The 22097-nt window shown below is 42.0% G+C and overlaps 1 protein-coding gene across 1 annotated transcript; it reads left to right on the top strand.

Annotated features, from left to right (window-relative positions):
- Window positions 1-318: 318 nt before the first annotated feature.
- Window positions 319-20307, top strand: dhx29 (DEAH (Asp-Glu-Ala-His) box polypeptide 29). Its single transcript, XM_079523612.1, has 28 exons — window positions 319-635; window positions 1246-1319; window positions 1839-1952; window positions 2059-2188; window positions 3198-3340; window positions 4146-4292; window positions 4472-4598; window positions 4695-4853; window positions 5060-5228; window positions 6222-6342; window positions 6467-6883; window positions 7252-7518; window positions 8257-8400; window positions 8775-8951; window positions 10122-10262; window positions 10991-11135; window positions 12354-12474; window positions 12809-12893; window positions 13430-13518; window positions 14171-14299; window positions 15132-15207; window positions 15455-15679; window positions 16331-16467; window positions 16711-16801; window positions 16900-17184; window positions 17902-18033; window positions 18541-18637; window positions 19377-20307. Exons 1-28 carry the CDS (start codon window positions 494-496, stop codon window positions 19430-19432), a joined length of 4140 nt encoding a protein of 1379 aa, XP_079379738.1. The 5' UTR covers window positions 319-493; the 3' UTR covers window positions 19433-20307.
- The last annotated feature ends 1790 nt before the right edge of the window (window positions 20308-22097 follow it).

Genomic DNA, 22097 nt, shown 5'->3' with positions numbered 1-22097 from the left:
GTCAACAGTGTTGCCAGATTCAGCAATAGAAACAAGCAAGGAGGTCTACCAAAACAAAACAAGCTCAAAAGAAGCGACCAATTGTCCAATTTACATTACACAAATCTTGTATGGGTCCCTGGCACAACACATTTTCATACGGAGGGGGGCGCATCCAAATGTAATGTCGGTAACTGGTATACTCGTATATTAATACAGTATTAGGGAAGCACATGAGATTTTGAAAAACAAGACAAAACAAACCCGCAACCCAGACATGGCAACACTGCCAGACTCTCTTCCGCTACGGCAGCCGAATTCTCCAAAATTCGTCCTCACCTCCTCCTGGACTAGTCTGATGCGGTGTGTGTAGCTGTAGTGTGTAGCCAGTGAGTGTGTTTACACCTTCCCAGACTGTACACACAGGTTAATGTCAGACAGTTAATGGCAGGGTGATTGATGTTTGTCGTCACATTGACAGTCATACACATTACGGGATAATATTGTCTTCATCATGGGTGGAAAGAAGAAAAAGAACGCAGCGGCTGCGCCTGTGGTGGTGGTCCCCCCGGCAGCAGCAGCAGCAGCAGCAGCACCAGGGAACGGCGTGGTGGGAGATCCTCCTCCCGGGAAGAAACAACCACCCAAACCTAAAGGTCTCATCACGGACACTGCTGCTTCTTTTCGTCCCATGCTTCACACGGTTATTTACTGCATGATCTCCTGTCGGCTGTCGCATAATTGTCTACCTCCACCACACCAGGGGTGGGAAACCCTTTTGGGCATGATGACGTGATCTACTGTAGAGATACTGTACCATCCCCAGCCAAGTCGACAGAATACGTCTTTATGCCTCTAATCACTAATCAGAGTAATCCAAACATATAAATCAGTAATTTTAATGTTGACTATAATGTCTGACTATCTGCAGAGAAAATGTTATCAAGGAAATGAATGATGATGTCTTTGTCTGGGTTTGAGGCCCAATCTGTAATAATACTAGTAGATCAAAAAGTCATGGTTCTGAAAGATATGACAGTTATTGTATTGAATAAAACGATATTTGAATCAATCTATTCTGTATGTTAATACAATATTTATAACCATGCAGTCAGTACAACATACAGTGGTTGGTGGTGGTCTCCCTAATCATCTTCCATGAAGACATTTAGACCCAGGTGTCAGACAGGACACCAAATGTACGTTTGTACATGCTCAGAGTTACTAAAGGATTATAAATGTCATGTTCTCTGGTCTTCCTCTCAGGTCCAAAGACCTACAGTCTCAGCAACACGGCCCATGTTGACACCGGTGGAGCACCTGACAAATCAATTCTTAAAGTATGTTAATACAATTTAAAATGTAGGCATTTAGCAGATGTTCTTAATCCAGAGCGATTTACAGACAGTAAGCAAGGAAAACACAAGTCAAATGCATAAAAATAGTAATAAGTAAGTAGGATCATAGGTAAACAAAGAACCTATCATCAGTCTAAACAGAATTATATACACACACACACACACACACACACACACACACACACACACACACACACACACACACACACACACTATAGGATACAAATGATGAATGATGATGAATCAAATCAGACCATGAAACAAACATTTACATGCTCATGTAAATATAAATATAATAGGGATGCTAGGGTTCAATACAATATAACTAGCACATCTGCTCTGGTTGGAGGGGCTACTCTTCTATTCAGACTATTCATTAATTTGCTGCAGTGACTCTTTCTCTGTCCAGTTTATGTTTGGTACAGTGTAGTGTACCCCTTTTTAAGAGGATTAAAGTTGTTTTGTAGTGAACGTTGACAATCTCTCTTGTTTAACACACAGGTTATCATTCAAACTGACTTAGAGAAGAAGATCATCAAGCTCATAAATGACTTCAGACAGGAGAACGGTGAAAAATTACCCATCTCTGGCCGGCTCACCAGCAGGAAGCTGGTGGTAAGGACAAGAAATTCAAGCAGTAAACAAACAAACAAAATGCCTTTTTGTTGTGATTCATTCTTGTATTGAGTTAATTATGACAGTAGCTTTCTTGTGACCACAGGACTTGTACACAAATCTGCAGAAGTTCAACTTCAAGACAGAACACATTGAGGAGGCCATGAAGAGCAGTATCCTCTATGGAGGAGACCTCGTCTCTGCCCTCGACTGGCTATGCCTCAACCTCAAAGATGGTACCATACCATATCATGTAGAGCCACTATTTAGCTTAAGTTCAAGGACCCCTATGATATGCTTTAGGGTTAGGCCACTGTTTCCAAACAGTGGGTCACAAACCAATTTGTATGTGTCAGTAAAAAAAAAAACATTTTCTTATCCTACATACAAAAAAAATAATATATATATATATATATTTCAAAATATGTAGTTTTAAAAAAATAAGAAGATGTAAAATAATTGTATACATTTTAAAACAAAAATTAGGTTGTGTGCTTGTAGATATGCTATTTTCACTGGGTCTCGGGGAAAACGTCTAATCTCTCTTGGTTGTCGATCAGAAAAGTTTGCGAACCACTGCTTTAAGCTACAGACCCCCATTTGATATGATTTATTTTCTCTGGGGATGTCTGGGACCGCAATCTTTGATTGATTGATTGAAGAATTTATTAACAGTTTGCAGAATTACAGTACATTTCAAGCACAAACTCAATACAAAGGCTGTTAACTGTGAGTGGACGACCCAATTAAGCATTACACTTGTTTCCAATAGGGTCCACCATGTTCAAATCATCAAAACATTTAGAGACGTACAAATAGACACTTCTATAGACAGAACAGGAATTCATCATAACGGAGGTAAAAAGGGAAAAGAAACATATACAGTGAGGGGGAAAAAAGGGGTGGGCGGTGGGGGGGATTCACGTTCAGCTCCGTTAATTTGTTTGTTTTCCTTGGAGGAGCTGCGTTGGGTCGTTCGTGTTTGAGGGATTCCGATTTTACAGGGGCCAGTAAAGCCTGACTATCAGTCATTTAGCTGGGTGCCCCGGAAGCCCAACTTAAGAATTCACTGGTGCTATTTGTGTCCACATTCACCAAAGTCACACAACATTCACTGGTTTCCCTCTTATCCAGCACAGTAACTGCAGTATACTATTGTAATTGTACTGATTATTGTACTGTAACGGCACTATACTACTGTAACTACTATACTACATGAACATTACTTTAATTTGTCCACAACAGACGAGCTTCCGGATGGTTTTAGCCAGAAGATGCAGGAGGAGAGCCAACATTGCAACAGGCCAAGGTTCCAGCCCCCTACCCAACAAAAGCCAGACCCACCCAGCCCCAAAGCAGTCCACAAACCCCCCAATGAGACGTCCAAGGTTTGTATATGTTTGGCCAATCAACACTCAACATTATGACATTTTATAAGGCTTGGCTCTATCTATTGGTATCCGTCAGCTTTGTGTAAGGTCACCGTAGTTGAGTGAGTAGAGACACCATCTGGGAGCAGGAAGGTTACCGGTTCGACTGCCAAGTCTGTGTTGAAGTCTCCCTGTGCAAGACACTTGTCGCACTCATTTGATCTATGTGCCTCTTGTAATGTGTTTTATGTGCTGTACTAAATATTATATATATTATATTATATTAATATTATATTATATTCCTTGACCTTTTAACATAAGCCTGCCCGAGGACAGCCTTTGGGTTAATCTGGTACATTTACAGATGTTCCGATACAATTTTTTACTTCCCAAATCCCAATCCCGATTTCGATACCTGAACTTGTACGATTGCATGGCCTGACTCAAGTATACATGCTTTGTAAAACATGAACAAATACAGGGAAATTGAAATTGGCAACACTAGTGCCACAGTCTGCCACCCCTCAAAACGAAAACCCTTGCATACTGTAGGCCTACACGTAACCATTTACTCTGCTGGGATATTCCAAAATAAATATAGCCAACCTTCTGATATTTTGCTTGCTCCAACTAACATTACCCTCTCTGCTCTCTCTATTGCACGTGTTAGCCTGTGTAGGGTATCAGCTGCATAATTACCAATCACCAGATCCAGTATTTTAGACCGTATCAGAGGCTTTTCCAATACACGTACTTGTATCTGTATCATTACAAATTAAACCATAGGATAAAGCCGTTAATTCCACGTATTGCTGTTGTTCAGGTCCCTGTGAAGGACGAGGCTGCGAACATGAAGGACTGGATACTGAGATATGCGGAACAGTCCAGTGACGAGGACAGTGACCTGGAGGAGAATGCAGGGACCAAGGCTGCATCACACAATCCAGAACTGGATGAGAAATTTGATCCAGTATGAGGACTTTGATTTATAATGACATATTTCATATATGTAAAGGAGATTTAATACACAGATTGTATCAACACTTTGTCATATGATGAACTGCAATAGCCAATCTATAATCTATATGAAAGTGTGGGATATTGCAGTTGCAAAACAGTATGTCCTGTTATTCTGTTATGTTTGTGTAGAATGACAGGTACCTGCAACTGACGGCTAAGCTGTATGACGCAAAGGAGACTGCAGCTGCTGCTAAGAACAAGCGAGACAAGGCAAGCCAGAGAACGGCACAGGACAGGATCCGCATCATACAGCAAGGTCTTAAATGCATGAACAGATTTCTGCCTGACAGCGATGAGTATTATTTTTTAGACCAGCAAATGACAAAAGACTATTCGACTTATCTATTTGTAGAGATGAAGCCTCTGGAGTCTCACCCCATGTTCAACCCGGCTCTGAAGGTAGTGGATGCACCCCCAAAAGAAAACAAGGCACTTCCTGTCACCGAGGAGAAAGAGGAACTCAACTTCAGTCTGTTTGAACAGGCTGCAAAACCCCCTCCCCAGGAAAAAGGTACAACTCTCTTTAAATGCCGTTTGCTGTGCCACAGAAGATGTGACACAGAAAAAGGAGCATCAAGGTCAATCAATCAGTACAAGGCAAGGAAATAGATAGAAATTAGATTAGAATAAACATTGCTTTTGTGTCATTATGAGCTTGTAGATGAGCTATTTACACATTGTTACTGACAGTTTATTTTAATGTACGTTTCTTTTCAGTAGTGAAAAAGAATGAACCAAAAGACATTAGGAATTTTGACTACACGGCTCGCAGCTGGACAGGAAAGTCGCCTAAACAGTTTCTCATAGACTGGGTGCGTAAGAACCTGCCCAAGAGCCCCCCGCCATCCTTTCACAAGGTCGCAGCTGGAAAATACTGGAGATGCAAGTAAGTATATACACAGTAAAACATAGGTGAGCTAGAGGGATGTTTTAATATCGATGCCTTGCAGAAAGCTACATGCTTTCTTGTTGTCTCTCCACCAGGCCGAAGGCATGGGGAGAGAGTATGTTTGTCTCTCCACCAGGCCGAAGGCATGGGGAGAGAGTATGTTTTGCACTCCGTCTGTGTGTGTGTGTGTGTGTCCGTCCGTGTGTGTGTCCTTCCGTCCGTCCGTTACCAGCTAATCTCCGGCACCGTTAACCCGGTCGATGCCAAACTTTGCACACACACTCCCTGGATGCCAACGATGAACCTCTGCCCCGCATTTTCCAGAACGGCCTGTTATAGCGCCACCAGGAGGCCGACTTTTGTAAAACACATTTTTTATATTACTCCTCCAGATTCTGTCCAAAAATCTCACAAATCGTTACACAGTATCTCTATGGTCATGTGCTCAAGTCGGATCTGTCCGATATTTCATATTCCATCCTAATTGGCTATAATTGGCTTTCACAGTTTGCAAGATTGCCCGTTTTGAACAAAAGCCTCAAATCATGAACACAGCATGCAATTTACGTGAAATCTTTCACACATTTTCTTACTAGGCTGAGGAATATATCCCACCCTTTTCACATTGGCCTGTTATAGCGCCACTAACAGGTTGATTTTTGCAAAACACATTTTTGGAATAAAATGCCTCAAATCATCCAATTGCCATCAAAGGCAAACATGTTTATATTACTCCTAAACATTTTGCCAAACATCTCACACAGTCCTATCCTCCTGGTGGAGACCTGTGCCCAGAAGGGCACTTTTTCTAGTTAGTTTGTGGGGTGGGTGATGGCTGATTTAAGCAGTCACACCTCGCCTTAGTGAATGTCTTGGGACTTGTTATGATTTAGCACTATAATAAATGTAATGGAGGAGCTCCATCATAAGTGTGTTATTGATTAATTATAACTTTATATTAGTGTACTGATGAAGCTTTGCATCTTTTAGGGTGCGTGTTCAGAGAACGGAAGATATTTTGGAGGTATGTCCCACCATTCTGACTGAGGACAGTATGCAGGCTCAACACCTTGGAGCCACACTGGCACTCTACAACCTTTGCAAAGGACAGGTATGCTATCGCTAACTTCCTAGTTACAGTACATGCTGCGAATTGGCCTGCTTACAGCAGGCAGCTTATAGTTACAGTATGCATTTTTCCTATATCCAATATTGTGTCTTCTTGTTGCTCACAGTCAGTGCACCAGCTCTTGCCTTCTACATACAGAGATGTGTGGTTAGATTGGCGAGACAACGAGCAGCGACGACACGATGAGAACCGCACTGCCGCCAACAAACCCCGAGATCAGTTCATCTCCCGGTTACTGACGCGGCTCAAACAGCAGAAGAACCAGAACTACAACGAGAGCCTGGAGGAGGAGGAGGAGGCCAGGTCCCAGACTCACCCCGGCCTCCAAAACGCTGGTGACGATGAGCCTGAAGAGTCCTGGGAAAGCCTGGCTGGTCTGGACATTGAAGAAGGAGGAGATGGAGGAGACGATAAGAGCTTGATTAAGGAGGCAGGAGAGAGGCGAGAAGCGGCAGGAGCAGATGAAGCGGCGAGGGCGCTCCTATTGAAGCTGAGGAGCTCCTCACTGGCCCACAAGCTACTGGTAAATGCCAGAGTCTGGCCCATAACATGACCAATGCCAGCAAAATCAATCAATTTGAGAAAACTTAGATTTGATTATATTGAGAACATATAACTTATAAGGAAACAAATTAAAATAAACAAACAAAATTCAGATAAAATATAAGTATATACTATGTTAAACTCATTTTAATATATGAAAAGAAAATCTATGTAATCAAAAAGTCAAATAATGACATATCTGCCAGACGGATATCCCATATGTGATATGTCCGATATGGTTCTGACTATTAAATACACTTCAGTTCATGTTTCCCCATAATGCGTAGACATATTCATGTTTCACTCTTTCCAAGTCAGTATTCAGAATATGTCGCACCCCCCCCCCAGGCAGAACGAGAGCAGCTCCCAGTCTTCCAACACCGGCAGCGCGTCCTGGAGGCTCTGCAGCGCCACCGTGTGGTGGTGATAGCCGGCGAGACGGGCAGCGGCAAGAGCACACAGATCCCACAGTTTATGTTGGACCAGATGTTGATGGGGAGCGCCGTGGCACAGCCATGCAACATCGTTGTGACGCAACCCCGCAGGATCTCAGCCATGAGTCTGGCCACCCGAGTCAACCAAGAGCTGGGCTGTGAGGATGCACCCGGCTCCAAGGTGTGGTGGAAATGATAAAAGCCCTTAAGAATGATATCGTCGCTGTCAGGTGGAAACCTTGTATGTCCGACTCCAAGCTCACTCGGACATGCAACGCACACTGTTGAAGTGAACTAGGGCATTCATTTACGAAACATGGAGATACGAGGTTACTGCCCGACAATCAACGATATACTGTACAGCTTTGGTGCAACTGTGTAATTATATGGTCCAAAAATGGGCTGAGAAGCAAAGGGGCAGGGTGACATGTAGTACCTGTAATTATGTAATCATCTGTTATTTACAACTGCTGTTGAGTTCATGTTGTGTTGGCTGAGACATGGGCTCTGTTCACACTGGCATCCCAATACAAAGTTTTGGCCTATCAAGAAAAACACATTGAAACACATGTTTTAATGGAATCTGCCTTGAATTTATCTTTATATCGATATGATCACTTGAAAAGAAATAACAGTGTGGACAGTCAGTCCTAAAGATCAGATTTGAGAAATAATTTTGATTTGCCTGCAGTCTGAACAAAGCCATAGGAATGTGGTTCAAATCCGAATCGCCAACACTCAATATTGTTTTTTTGCTGTTCAGACTTGACAATGCAAATCTCATTCTAATCTGGATAGAAAATATAAAAAAGGCCTTGGGGTTTAAGTTGCCAACATAAAACCAGTTTTGATCATGCAACTAGGCTGGGTTCAGAAGCTACCCATGTTAATTAACTGGGTCTTGTAATGTATCTTCCAGTCGTCGCTGTGTGGCTACCAGATTCGGATGGAGAAATGTTCAGGAGACTCAACCCGTCTGCTGTACTGTACCACCGGCGTTCTAATTAGGAAGCTCCAACAGGATAAACATCTCAGCAACCTGACGCACATCTTCGTGGACGAGGTACTTTTTGAAGTTCAGTTTTCTGAAAAACGTATGTAGTTATATATATCAGTGGTTCTCAAATTCTTTCATGTCAAGGACCCCCAAAATTCTCAAAATATCTTGTTCAGGGGACCACCAGAAGCAAAGATTTGAGTTAAAAATGTTCGCTTTACATATATTCAAAGATTAGCACACATTTTCACGATTTTTCAAAAATAGCAGATCTACAAGCTCATATCGCGGCACTAAGTGATGAGCTTGTAAGTGATAAGTGATGAGCTTGTACATCTGCTATTATTGAATAGCCAAAGAAATCTAAAATGACAAGGATGCTTTCCCGGTTTTATCCATATTTAAAAGACATGACAGAGTTCTTATCTTGTTCTGTGCAGGTCCATGAACGCAGCGTCCAGTCAGACTTCCTGCTCACCATCCTGAAGGACGTGGTCATGAGGAGGTCGGACCTGCGTCTGGTGCTGATGAGCGCCACGGTGGACTGTCACAAGTTCTCCAGCTACTTTAACCACTGTCCCGTCGTCTCCATCCCTGGCAGGACGTTCCCTGTGGAGGTACAGTTAGTAGGAAAGGCTCAAATGTCAATGGGTACTAAGGCTGGGACTGGGATCCGGCACCAAAGGAACCGGAATTGGTTCCGTAACTGTTCCGTAATCAGTATGACTATGAGGACAGAACATCTGCTACAATACAAAGTTTTATTTTTTATTTATTTTAGATATTTTTCTTTAACCCGCAACATGCTGTCAGTATTAGCAGCCTAGGTGCCCAGACATCTATGCCAGCCGCCGGGCCGTTCTCAGACCTTTTAATATAAGGACCAGTCCATAACTCTGAGAGTGTGGGTCCATTTGTACACTCTGAATGGCTTAGGGTCGACGACAGAGTACAGCATCTTGCAATGGGTCTGGTCCACAAGATTCGATACACCACCAAGATACCCATGTACCTGTCTAGATACTTCCTTAATGTTAACGAAGTCCACACCCACAACACCAGAGGGAGTGCAACGAACCATGTACAACCCAGATTCGGCACAAACAAGGGACTAAATTCTTTTCGCTCCTATGCCACCAAAATGTGGAACACCCTACCAACTGTCATTAAGACATGCGAATCCCTTGACTCCTTCAAAACCGCTCTCAAAGGGCACCTACGGATGGCTGCAATTCGAAACTGGCCCCCGTAAAATCTGAATCCCCCCCCACCGCCCCCCCCTTTTCCCCTCACTGTATATATTTCTTTTCCCTTTTTACCTCCTTTATGATGAATTCCTGTTCTGTCTATAGAAGTGTCTATTTGTACGTCTCTAAATGTTTTGATGATTTGAACATGGTGGACCCTATTGGAAACAAGTGTAATGCTTAATTGGGTCGTCCACTCACAGTTAACAGCCTTTGTATTGAGTTTGTGCTTGAAATGTACTGTAATTCTGCAAACTGTTAATAAATTCTTCAATCAATCAATCAAAAGTTACAGACCTGTAAGGGTCCATTTGGAACCCCCTATACATAGGAATCGCTAAGGAATCGGACCGTTACGAGGGAATCGTTAAGGAACCAGAATCGCTAAAATACTAAAGGATCCAACCCTAGTACATATCACTTCTGACTATTTTGAAATACATGCAGGTGTGTTTGCCATCTCACTTCTCAGCTGAGTGGACAATGCGTACAGGACAGGCTGTGTTCAGGTACATCATGATGCTGTGTTTCTACTCCCAGGTGTTCCATCTGGAGGACATCGTGGAGCAGACTGGCTACGTTCTAGAAAAGGACTCCGAGTACAGTCAGAAGATTCTTGAAGAGGAAGAGGAAGTCAATATCTCGGTCAGCCAGATAGGTGGCAAGACTTTACAGTACCAGGTAATCCTGGGTCTCCATAATATGATCCTCCTTACAGATACATCTGTGTAAAATTAAATCAGCGGCAGTGTCCTACTACTCTACTGTGTACAGTGGTTCTCAAAATGTTTTTACTTCATTACCCACTTTCCATGATTTTGTTTATATCCCTTTAACTGTCTTCATATCTAGCATATTTTGATGAATGATAACCCAACTTGAAGAATATAACATGACAAATATTGAAACGGAGTGAAAGAGTTGCAATTAGTCCATCCTGAGCAGATGTTTTTATCTGTGGCCTCCATTTTCTACTTTCTCTCACATACTCGCAGTAGTACTGTAGTAGCTACACCTACCCCTAGGGATACACATACCCCTATTTGAGAAACAATGGACAAGGCCATTATTTCAGACAGTTTTGAGGATACATGGTGATGATATATCTATTGTTCCATATTGGACCAACAAACAACCAATGTATGTACATATGGGGATCTTCCATACTTTGTACTGCTGTTTGTTTTCCATTTGTGTCACGTTGTGTTTGTAACTAACATTGACGTGTGTGTGTGTTGTTGGTCCAATATGGAACAATAGATATATCATCACCATCTATCCTCGTGTGTGTGTGTGTGTGTGTGTGTGTGTGTGTGTGTGTGTGTGTGTGTGTGTGTGTGTGTGTGTGTGTGTGTGTGTGCGTGTGTGCGTGTGCGTGCGTGTGTGTGCGTGCGTGCGTGCGTATCTAGGAGATGATATTGAAGGACTCTGGTGCTGGTTGGGACCTGGGTCCAGACTTGGACCACTTCAGCAGCAGAACCCTTCACGTTCTGCAGTACATGAACCCCAACAAGATCAACATGGAGCTGATGATGGACCTCATCCACTACCTGGGTAGTACCAGCTTCACTTGGATCTGTCTGTCTCACACAACCAGTGGTGTAAAGTCAATGAGTACATTTGCTTAAGTGCTGTGCTTAAGTACAGTTTTGAGGCATTTTGTACTTTACTTGGGTATTTTCAATTTTCAACACTTACTTTTACTCCACTACATTTATTTGAAAACTTTTGTTACTAGTTACTTTGTAGATGTTGATTATTATTACAAAACATACATTGAACACTTCAGCCCTATATACATTTCAGCCATTTGAAAATAGCCGATCTACAGGCTCGCTGTTTTCAAAAGATGTATAAATTTAAAAACATTCTGCATACTTTTGGTACTTAAAGTACATTTTGATGCCAATACTTTTGTACTTTTACTCAAGTACATTATGAATTCTGGACTTTTACTTGTAACAGAGTATTTCTAGATTACAGTATTGATACTTTTACTTACGAGTACTTTTTTCCACCACTGCACACAACATTCAGTCCAAATAGTCAGACAGATCACAGCTCTCTCTCCCTCTCTCTGGGTAGAATGACATTGGTAGAGGTTACAGAAAGTCTGTTTTTGGTGTCATGCAATACCACTTGTCTACCAATAGGTGTCCTACCGTACTGCACAGGATCGATTGCATATTTAACCCATTTAAGCCAGGGGTTCTCAACGTTTTTGGCCGGGGACCCCCGGAAATGCTTTGGCAATGTCTCGGGACCCCCGCCCCGCCCCCTCCCGACCCCCAATATAAATTGACTGCTACACTAACCTTAAACCATTTTGGGCGGGAACCGCTTTTGGTGTTTTAAGCATTGTTATAATTTAGCTATTGAAAAATAGCAGACCTACAAGCTCATAGCGCGCGCTACGAGCTTGTAGGTCTGCTATTTTTGAAAAATCGTGAAAATAAAATTTTAAAAAAAAATCTTTTTTTTTTTTCTTTTTTTGAAAATAATTTGGGGACCCCCTAAAATAATTTGGCGACCCCCCGAGGGGTCGCGACCCACGGGTTGAGAACCCCTGGCATATTTAACCCATTTAAGCTATACCTGTATATCACTTTGTGCCAGGCTGTGAGCTTGTACTTTTTTCCCCTTCTTTTGTAATCAATTTGTTTGGAGAACTACTGATTTAGAAAGCATTTTTAGAATGGGCCCCAGGTCTCAATGCGGTCAGTATGAATGGTTCTTTACTGTAACTTGTTGTTTGTGGTGTTCTCCTGCCAGACAAGGCTCCTCAGTTCACTTCAGCAGACGGTGCAGTTCTGGTGTTCCTACCGGGCCTGGCTCACATCCAGCAGCTCTACGATCTGCTGTCCACCGACAAGAGGTTCAAGGAGAAAGACAAGTGAGACACACAGTCACATTAATGATAATCATTATTTTATTGTATTTGTAACGCACTTTATATTTGACATAAAATATCAAAGTGCTACATTGCAAGAAAAAAAAACAATATTTAAAAACAATACAAAAATATTGAAAACAATGAAATGAATATCATTCAGATCAATGGTCAACTATACTACCGGTACTCTAAAATGTACAAGTTTAAAATCACACAAGGCATCAATAAGTCCATCTAGGCAAATGTCTAATAATGGTAAAAAGGGGGGATTAAGTAGAGAATGCGATTCTAAAAATGTTGTTTTTGAGTGGTTTTATTGATTCCCCTTTCATAGATACCGGATAGTGGCTCTCCACTCCACTCTCTCGTCTAAGGACCAAGCTGCTGCCTTTATAGTGCCCCCTGCAGGTGTCAGGAAGGTAATGCTACAGAATACTTTACACACCACAGTGCTAGAAGTGACTGTGTTGTGTTTAGACTCATTTGGGTTTATTTGAGACATATTAGTACTGGGGTGACTAGCCTGAGATGATCTACCAGAATAGTCAAGAAAAAGGGGTTCAGAGACCTGCAGGTGGTTATATCCTAGTTGCTATCTGGTTTTGGAAATATCTCAAATCAAATTTGTGTTCTGTGGACATTCTGAATCAATGCTTAGAATTACATCAGTCTTATTGATTATTTCATTAATTTGGTTAAAATGATATGGAAATTCAAATTCAAAGGATTGCCCAGTATTACTGAAACATTGGCAACCCTTCGAATCACAATTCAGGAGGATTCTAGATGTACTGATAGATGGACAGACTAGCAGAACAGTACATTAGCTAACATGGCGCATACTGTATGTCTTCTTGCAAACTTCAATATTATCCTGTGTAGAATAGTAGCCTATTCTATACCATCAATTGTACTGTATAGTGAACTGTTCTGCTCTGTTGGGTCTCTGTTTTAGATCGTGTTGTCAACCAACATTGCTGAGACGGGTGTGACAATCCCTGATGTCGTGTTTGTCATCGATACTGGAAAGACCAAAGAAAACAAGTAGGTTATCTTGAACAATGACAATCATAGCCTCTCATATAGTACAACATCATTAGTGGTAGAGTATGTTAATTCAATACAAGTAAGACGCGCGAACGCGGGAAGCGAACGCAGCTCGTAAATTGCAAAAACAACAATTAGAATAAATTACGTAATTTTGTAAGGTTTTTGTTACGTTTTTTTTTAAGTTTTTCCTTTTAAAGTTTTTCCTTTTTAAGTTTTTTTTTAAGTTAAGTTTTTGTTAAGTTTTGTGTGTGTGCGTGCGTGCGTGTGTGTTTTTCCTTTTAATTTGTTTTTTTTAAGTTAAGTTTTTTTTTAAGTTAAGTTTTTTTTAAGTTAAGTTGTGTGTGTGTGTGCGTGCGTGCGTGTTTTTCCTTTTTAATTTTTTTTTTAAGTTAAGTTTTTTTTAAGTTAAGTTGTGTGTGCGTGCGTGCGTGCACTATTGTTTTGGGCTAGTATTGACAGTGTCGTCGTTAAGCAGCTAAAGGTGCGCCCTCTGGTGACGGACAGACAGACAGGATCTGCTGGGTCTCATAGTAAATGCTCACTGCGTTCGCAATAACTAGTACATATAGTTGTTGGAGGTCTTCCATTGAGACATTTAGACCCTGGTGTCAGGCACTGAGCTTCAGTCGTTGTTGTTGTTGTTCAGGTATCATGAGAGCAGCCAGATGAGTTCTCTGGTGGAGACCTTTGTCTCTAAGGCCAGTGCTCTCCAGAGACAGGGGAGAGCGGGACGTGTCCGAAACGGCTTCTGCTTCAGACTGTACCCCAAATACAGGTAGGACAATAACTCCTTTATTCAGTACTTGTAACATGTTCAGTAACCGACAGAAATGACCTGAAATCTACAGGCCACCAAAAAAAAAAGTTCACATATTTTTCAAGATTCAAGGTGTATTGGTGTTTCACAAGCCTATTTTTTTCCTGTCTCGGTCCAGGTCATTTATGTGTCTGATTTGAGGGAAGAAACTATTTTAAAATGTACTACAACAAGTGGCCTGCACAGCCACTTTCCATGTGGCAGCATCCGAAAGCAATACAATGAAAGATGAACCTGAAATTTCAATCCTGCAGTATGCCGTGCAGGTTCCTTCACCTACAGATTAGAAGTTAACCTTCAGTTATTGCAGGGGTTCTCAACGTTTTTGGCCGGGGACCCCCGGAAATGCTTTGGCAATGTCTCGGGACCCCCGCCCCGCCCCCTCCCGACCCCCAATATAAATTGACTGCTACAATAACCTTAAACCATTTTGGGTGGGAACCCCTTTTGGTGTTTTTAAGCATTGTTATAATTTAGCTATTGAAAAATAGCAGATCTACAAGCTCATAGCGCGCCACCGAGTGGCGCGTTACGAGCTTGTAGGTCTGCTATTTTTGAAAAATCGTGAAAAAATAATTTAAAAAAAATCTTCTTTTTTCTTTTTTCTTTTTGAAAATAATTTGGGGACCCCCTAAAATAATTTGGCGACCCCCCCGAGGGGTCGCGACCCACGGGTTGAGAACCCCTGCCTTCACCTACAGATTAGAAGTTAACCTTCCGTTATTGAAAGGTTCTTCTGCTAACTAAAGTGGATGTCTCTCTCCCTCACGCTCCATATGGATGATCTCAGGTTCAATGCCTTCATGGAGTACTCCATCCCAGAGATACTCAGAGTCCCACTAGAGGAACTCTGTCTTCATATAATGGTAAATAAATTCATATTATTACCAAAACATTTACTTTTACTTGATCACTGTAGGGGTGACTGAATAACGCCAAGATTGTCGAAACATGAGTCGGTCAACCCCTGCAAACACACATTAAGCAGACTTAATGAGTGTCCCATCTCCCTACTGTGTTTGAATTAAAGAAATAAATGCAGATATACCATTACAAATAAATATCATTTACTAATAACATTTCCTCCCTCACCTGTCTTCTGGCCCTCTGTAGAAGTGCGAGTACGGTTCCCCAGAGGACTTCCTGTGCCGTGCCCTGGACCCGCCCCAGCCACAGTCGGTCAGTAACGCCGTCAGTCTGCTGCGGAGGATCGGAGCCTGTCACCCTGACAATCACGCCCTGACCCCGCTGGGCCACCACCTGGCCAGCCTGCCTGTCAACGTGAAGATCGGCAAGATGCTCATCTATGGAGCCATCCTGGGCTGCCTGGACCCCATAGTATGTATCACCACCACCACCGGCACACTCATCCCAGTACAATACATTATTAGAAAACATGCCATAGTATTTGTCATCGCCAGTAGCTCCGCCTCCGACCCACAAACATCAGGCCATAATACGTTATTAGATTCATGTCATTCCTTTCCGGTGTGTCTTGCATGCATGCAGGTAACAGCTCTGCTATCTTTCTAAATTAGGCATTTAGGTTATTTAATCCATTGAGACCTGGAACGCATCCATGTCACGTTAGCGTTTAACCACATTAACCATTAACCCATTTTGGGGCGGGAACCCCTTTTGGTGTTTTAAACGTTGTTATAATTTAGCTATTGAAAAATAGCAGATCTACAAGCTCATAGCGCGCCACCGAGTGGCGCGCTATGAACTTGTAGGTCTGCTATTTTTGAAAAATCGTTAAAATGTGCCTCAAATCTTTCCGAAAATTGTCATGATTTAGAAAACTTTTTTTTTTAAATTTCGACGTCAGGCCTGAATGGGTTAAAGAAGGACCTGAACGATTACTGATTTTTACCGATATTTGTTGAAAATTGATGATTGATTTATACGCGTCATACAACTGTCTGACAACGTTGTACAACTGAATATAAACTAGGCATAACATTTTCATGTGTTTGGCAACCATTTCAGGCAACCATTGCGGCGGCCATCGCTGAAAAGTCTCCGTTCTCCACACCGATGCACAGGAAAGAGGAGGCCAACCTGGCCAAAGCAGCCTTGGCATTGGCCAACTCTGACCACCTCACTATATATAATGCATATATGGGGTACATATTAAACTTCTAATTCTTTGAATTGGTTGAGCAAGATCAACGATGTGTTTACTTTTAACTCAGTTAATGGTTAATGCATCATTGATTCATCTATCCATATGAGTCCATAATTTGACTCCAACTCAGGCCAGGTGTGACTGCTTCACTCAAGCAGTCTTGAATTTTCTTTTGATTAAATTGATCTTGACATTAAAGAGGTTGGTAATCACTGATTTATGTTGTGTTATCATGTGTCAGATGGAGGAACTCGCGCATTGAGGGATACAAAGCAGAGATGTCCTATTGTAGAAAGCACTTCCTCAACCGCACTGCTCTCATTACCATAGAGGTAAAAGAGATCAAACACACACAGAACTCATTCTCTTCCCATTAGAGAAAACTCTTCCTCCATTTTAAAACCCTCTTTGAATTGTCTCCCTTCACCAGGAGGTGAAACAGGAGCTGATGAAGATGATGCAGCAGGCTGGTTTCTGGTCCTCTCGCTCCAAGCCCCAGACGGGCGCGCTCCGGAAGGAGCAGATGCCCGTCCTGAACGCAGCGCTGACGGCCGGGCTGTACGACAGCGTGGCCCGTGTCCTCTGCACCCCCTCTGTCGACGTCCTGGACAAGGTGGCCTGTACAGTGGAGACTCCCCAAGGCAAGGCCCAGGTCCACCCTTCCTCCGTCAACCGCAACCTACAAACGCACGGCTGGCTGCTCTACCAGGAGAAGGTATGATGGGAGAGTACAGTAGTGTACACGACTTGATCTCTAGACTCACACCTCAGTCTCTGAAGGCTTCGCTCTACTTTGGTTGCTAAAGGTTTTCATCGCTGTTTTAGCCACCAACTTGGATTTAGAATTCTCCAAACGTATTGGTAGTAGGCCACAATAGACATAAGCTCTGGGGCTTTTTGTGTTTTATCCTTTTGACAGATATGTAGAAATATATGGTGAGGTACTATATGTAGGCTATTTTTTGTCAATAAATACATCGATCAATCAAAATTGGCAGAGATCTCTGACCGTCTGGCAATTTGAGACTAATATATTCTCTAGGATGCTCTCTATATATATATTGTATATATATTTGTGTTAGGTTGTTTTCGAGAGATGCTCGTTTTTTTATTTTTTATTTCGATGTTAGTAGTGGAGAGTGACAGGAAACCGGGAGAGAGAGACGGAGTAACATGCAGCAAAGGTCGTCTGGCTCGGGAGTCAAACCTGCGACTTGCTGTCAGGCTGCATTAGAGCCTATATGTTGTATATTGGTTACTTGTCCACGTTTTTGTTATTTAGATTTGTTTTAATTGACTACACATGGGTAAGACTACTATAGCAAGTTTAGACATATGCTAGATTTATATCAGGCTAATCCGATGCACAACATGTTGTCTTTGCACTCTACTTATGTGTCACACCTGTATGTTCCTGAACGTCTATTTTCAGGTTAAGTATGGTAAGATCTACCTACGAGACACTACTCTGATATCACCCTACCCCATGCTGCTGTTTGGAGGAGAGATCGACGTTCACCACCGAGAGCGTCTCATTGCCCTGGATGGATGGATCTACTTCCAGGTCAGTGGGTGGGGCCGAGGGCTGCTCCATATGACTCGTTCACTCCACAAAAGCACTGGTGCAAAAGCTACTCGCAACGTTTGATTTAGGTCAGGGGTTCTCAACGTTTTTGGCCGGGGACCCCCGGAAATGCTTTGGCAATGTCTCGGGACCCCCGCCCCGCCCCCAATATAAATTGACTGCTACAATAACCTTAAACCATTTTGGGCGGGAACCCCTTTTGGTGTTTTAAGCATTGTTATAATTTAGCTATTTAAAAATAGCAGATCTACAAGCTCATAGCGCGCCACCGAGTGGCGCGCTACGAGCTTGTAGGTCTGCTATTTTTGAAAAATCGTGATTTAAAAAAAAATATATATATATATATATATATATTTTTTTTTTTTTTTTGAATAATTTGGGGACCCCCTAAAATAATTTGGCGACCCCCCCGAGGGGTCGCGACCCACGGGTTGAGAACCCCTGATTTAGGTTATTGTTTAATTCAATGTCTGTTCACTCTGTAAGGCTCCGGTGAGGATCGGTGTGATCTTTAAACACCTGAGGAAACTGATGGATGCACTCCTTGAAAAGAAACTGGAGAATCCCCAGATGCAACTGGAAGGTAAACACAAGTTTTGCATGAAGTGTTCGGATACTACCTTTCCCTTTAGCTACCCAAATCAAATGATGTAACATTGTTTTTCTTTGCCCCTTGGAGAGAGGGACTATGAGAACTAGTGAAGTACACGTTTGTAATATGTAACACATCCTAAATTATTTTAACAAAATCATTATGAAACCTTCAACCAAACACTTTAAATCATAAGCACTCAAAATCCAAAAAAAAATGTATGTCCAAATGAAAACGGCAACATTGATTATGTATCGTATTGTATAGTTTTGCAATGCAAATAATCTGTATCGAATCGTTTTACTATGCAAATAATCGATTGTACCAATACTACATTTTTGTGCATGGTATTTAGCAATTTTGAGAAGATAGAAGAATAAATAGTTACTGTATCGATTTCAAATCATCGTATCGGATCGCCATAATGAACCAATATCGTCCATGCATCGTATCGTCAATCATGTATCGTGATACGTATCGTATCGCTGTTAAAATGTATCGTTACACCCCTAATAAGCAGCCAAAGCCTGCTTTGTTTTACGACTGTGTTGCTCAGAGAGAATGATTTATTGAAAATCTGTTCTTTTCATGAGGCAGCGAGCAACGTAGTAACACATTATGCTTTCCAAAATAATATGCTCTTAAAGATTTGGCTTAGAGGTGCCATCGGTATGTGGTTTTCTGTCTATTTCCTAACCATCAGTATCTGATTTTCTGTTTGTCCCAACAGATGAGAAGACCATTCAGTTGATACTGGACTTGATCAAAAAGGAGAGCACTTTGTGATGTCTGACTGACCAAGAACATCATCAACGTTGTCACATAATATAGAACTGAACAGTGACTGTGAATCCTGTTCACCTTTTGACTACCAGTGTTCAGTCAATGTGTGGACACATGGCAGGCTGGATTGGCTGCGTCAGCACTACCAGTTGAGGAAATGAAGGTTTAACTAACCACTTGAACCTTAGCGTCCCTCCTCTGGGGTGAACATTTGGCGAATATAGCCAATCTACAAGCTCACAATGCGTTGCGTTTCCATAAACAAAGTGATTGTGAATTTCAACACCTTTTGAATTGGGCCAAGCTGATCTTGGAATGCAAGAGGTTGGAGACAGATCGAACACAGACACCGTTTCAGAAATCATTCTATAGAACTAGACGACATTTTTCCCATTGTAAAGGTCCTTACAGACTGGATGCTGAAAAACACAGCGGTGTGCAGACACCTTTAGTGTCCTGCTTTATGATACATTATTCAGTTGGAGAGTTTTCAAATCGGTTCTCTGGATAGCTTCCCGACGCGTTGTGACCTTGTAGATCGGCTATTTAAGATATGTAGTGTAGAGCAAAAACAGGAGGGTGCCTAGAAAAGAGCCCTGTACCGGGGGACACGGGTGGACTGCTGGTCGTGCTGGACACCTGGAGCGATTGCTGCTGAACTGTACAACATGATTTTTTAAGAGAAAAGCAAATAATTAAAGGACAAAGGAAATACGGATCTTGCTTCATGTGCTGAAATAAATCTATTAATCTAACTGAAGAATGAAAAACGACTTCATCTCCATTGTTTCTAGTGATGGGTTGTGTATCATAAAGAACACACAGGGCAGTATTATGCATGTCTTAAGTACCAGGTCTTATGACTTAACTTAAGACCTGGAGGCGTGGTCAATGCTGTTTGGCCACTCAGAATAGCCAAATGGCATTGATCACGCCTCCAGGTCTTAAGTTAAGTAATAAGACCTGGTACTTAAGACATGCATAATAGGGCCCACAGTGTCTAAGGGCAGCACGACACAAACGAGATATTGAAACAAGCAAACAAACATAATGGTCCATCGTCCATGCCATAATCGTTGAGCAATGTTTTATTATTATGAGTAAATTGCTGAATTAAATTCAGCGTTGCCCCTATTTTGTTGTCCGTTGAAGTCATTGTTTACAAGTTAGCGAAAGTTTACAGACTGACGGTGCTGTTTTTCTCCAGCCACAATAACAGAACAGACTATAATGGCCTCCAGGGTTCTCTGTCGACATACCAGCTACACCCCTGGTGCCACCCAAACTGTAATCTGATAACAATAGTTGTCCTGACTCCCAACACATTCCTAATTATAGTAATATTCATTCATGACAATTCTCAGCGTCTGCCGCCCTCTGGGCGCTGGTGACAGGAGTGTCACACATGCAGTTCAGCCACCAATATGGCTTCCACAGTTTCCATTTGTACAAAAAGAACAATTGATATATTTGTGGAAATACTGTGCATAAACTGCTTGTTTCCTGCCAAGCCAAAAGTTGTTTGTGTGTGTGTGTGTGTGTGTGTGTGTGTGTACAGATGATCCCTTGAGATGTAGAAATACTGCAATTATAAAGTTGAAATTCTGTTGTTGACACTGTTGTAGGCTGATCTGTATTTCTGCATACTGTACAGACGGTATGTCATCTTAGTACTGTCAAGTAATGAGTTCTTTGGAAACCACACAACATACCCTATTGTGAGACAGTCGCTGGTTTAGAATGAATAGTATTCGAATGAGATACGTGTCTGTACATGAATTGTCTGATTTGATCATCAGTGAGACGACAAAACAAATATTTCTGAAACAACAAGGCACTGATTTGGGGTCTGTTAAAATGTTCACCCCTACAGTATAATGACATGCATAATGACACCGGGACACCATGGTGAAAGTGTAAATCACATACTGATGTTAGGAATATTTTCTGCTTTAACCTCTTAAGCATAACATCCCTATTCTGGGCATTTCAAAGTAGGTGAACATTAAGTGAAAACAGCGGATCTACAACCTCGCAACGGCTTGTAATATCAGCTGTTTTCAGCTCAGAGATTTGGTGTACAGTAGAAAAGGATGGGCGAAGCATAGACTTCCGCTGGACCCCCGTCAGTGAAGTATATCTCAGGGTACATACATGTTCGTTAGACATACTAACAGTCTGATTATTACTTCCTCTTCCATGTATGACACAGGGGCATAGCGTTGCTATTAATGGAGATATCCATTCTATAAATGTATTCCTAATCATAGTACTCCGTCGCAGTCATGTTGGTGGCAAACGGGTGACTGGGATGAAATTAGAGCTGTATGTGTACATCTGTTGTGCTACGAGCTAATGGATGCAGGATAACAGCAGGATAAATCAGGGGTTCTCAACGTTTTTGGCCGGGGACCCCCGGAAATGCTTTGGCAATGTCTCGGGACCCCCGCCCCGCCCCCTCCCGACCCCCAATATAAATTGACTGCTACAATAACCTTAAACCATTTTGGGCGGGAACCCCTTTTGATGTTTTAAGCATTGTTATAATTTAGCTATTGAAAAATAGCAGATCTACAAGCTCATAGCGCGCCACCGAGTGGCGCGCTATGAACTTGTAGGTCTGCTATTTTTGAAAAATCGTGAAAAAAAATTAAAAAAAAAAATCTTT

Source organism: Electrona antarctica, assembly GCF_951216825.1.
Source record: "Electrona antarctica genome assembly, chromosome: 16".
NCBI lineage: Eukaryota > Metazoa > Chordata > Actinopteri > Myctophiformes > Myctophidae > Electrona > Electrona antarctica.
This window is presented reverse-complemented; position numbering and strand designations above follow the sequence as displayed.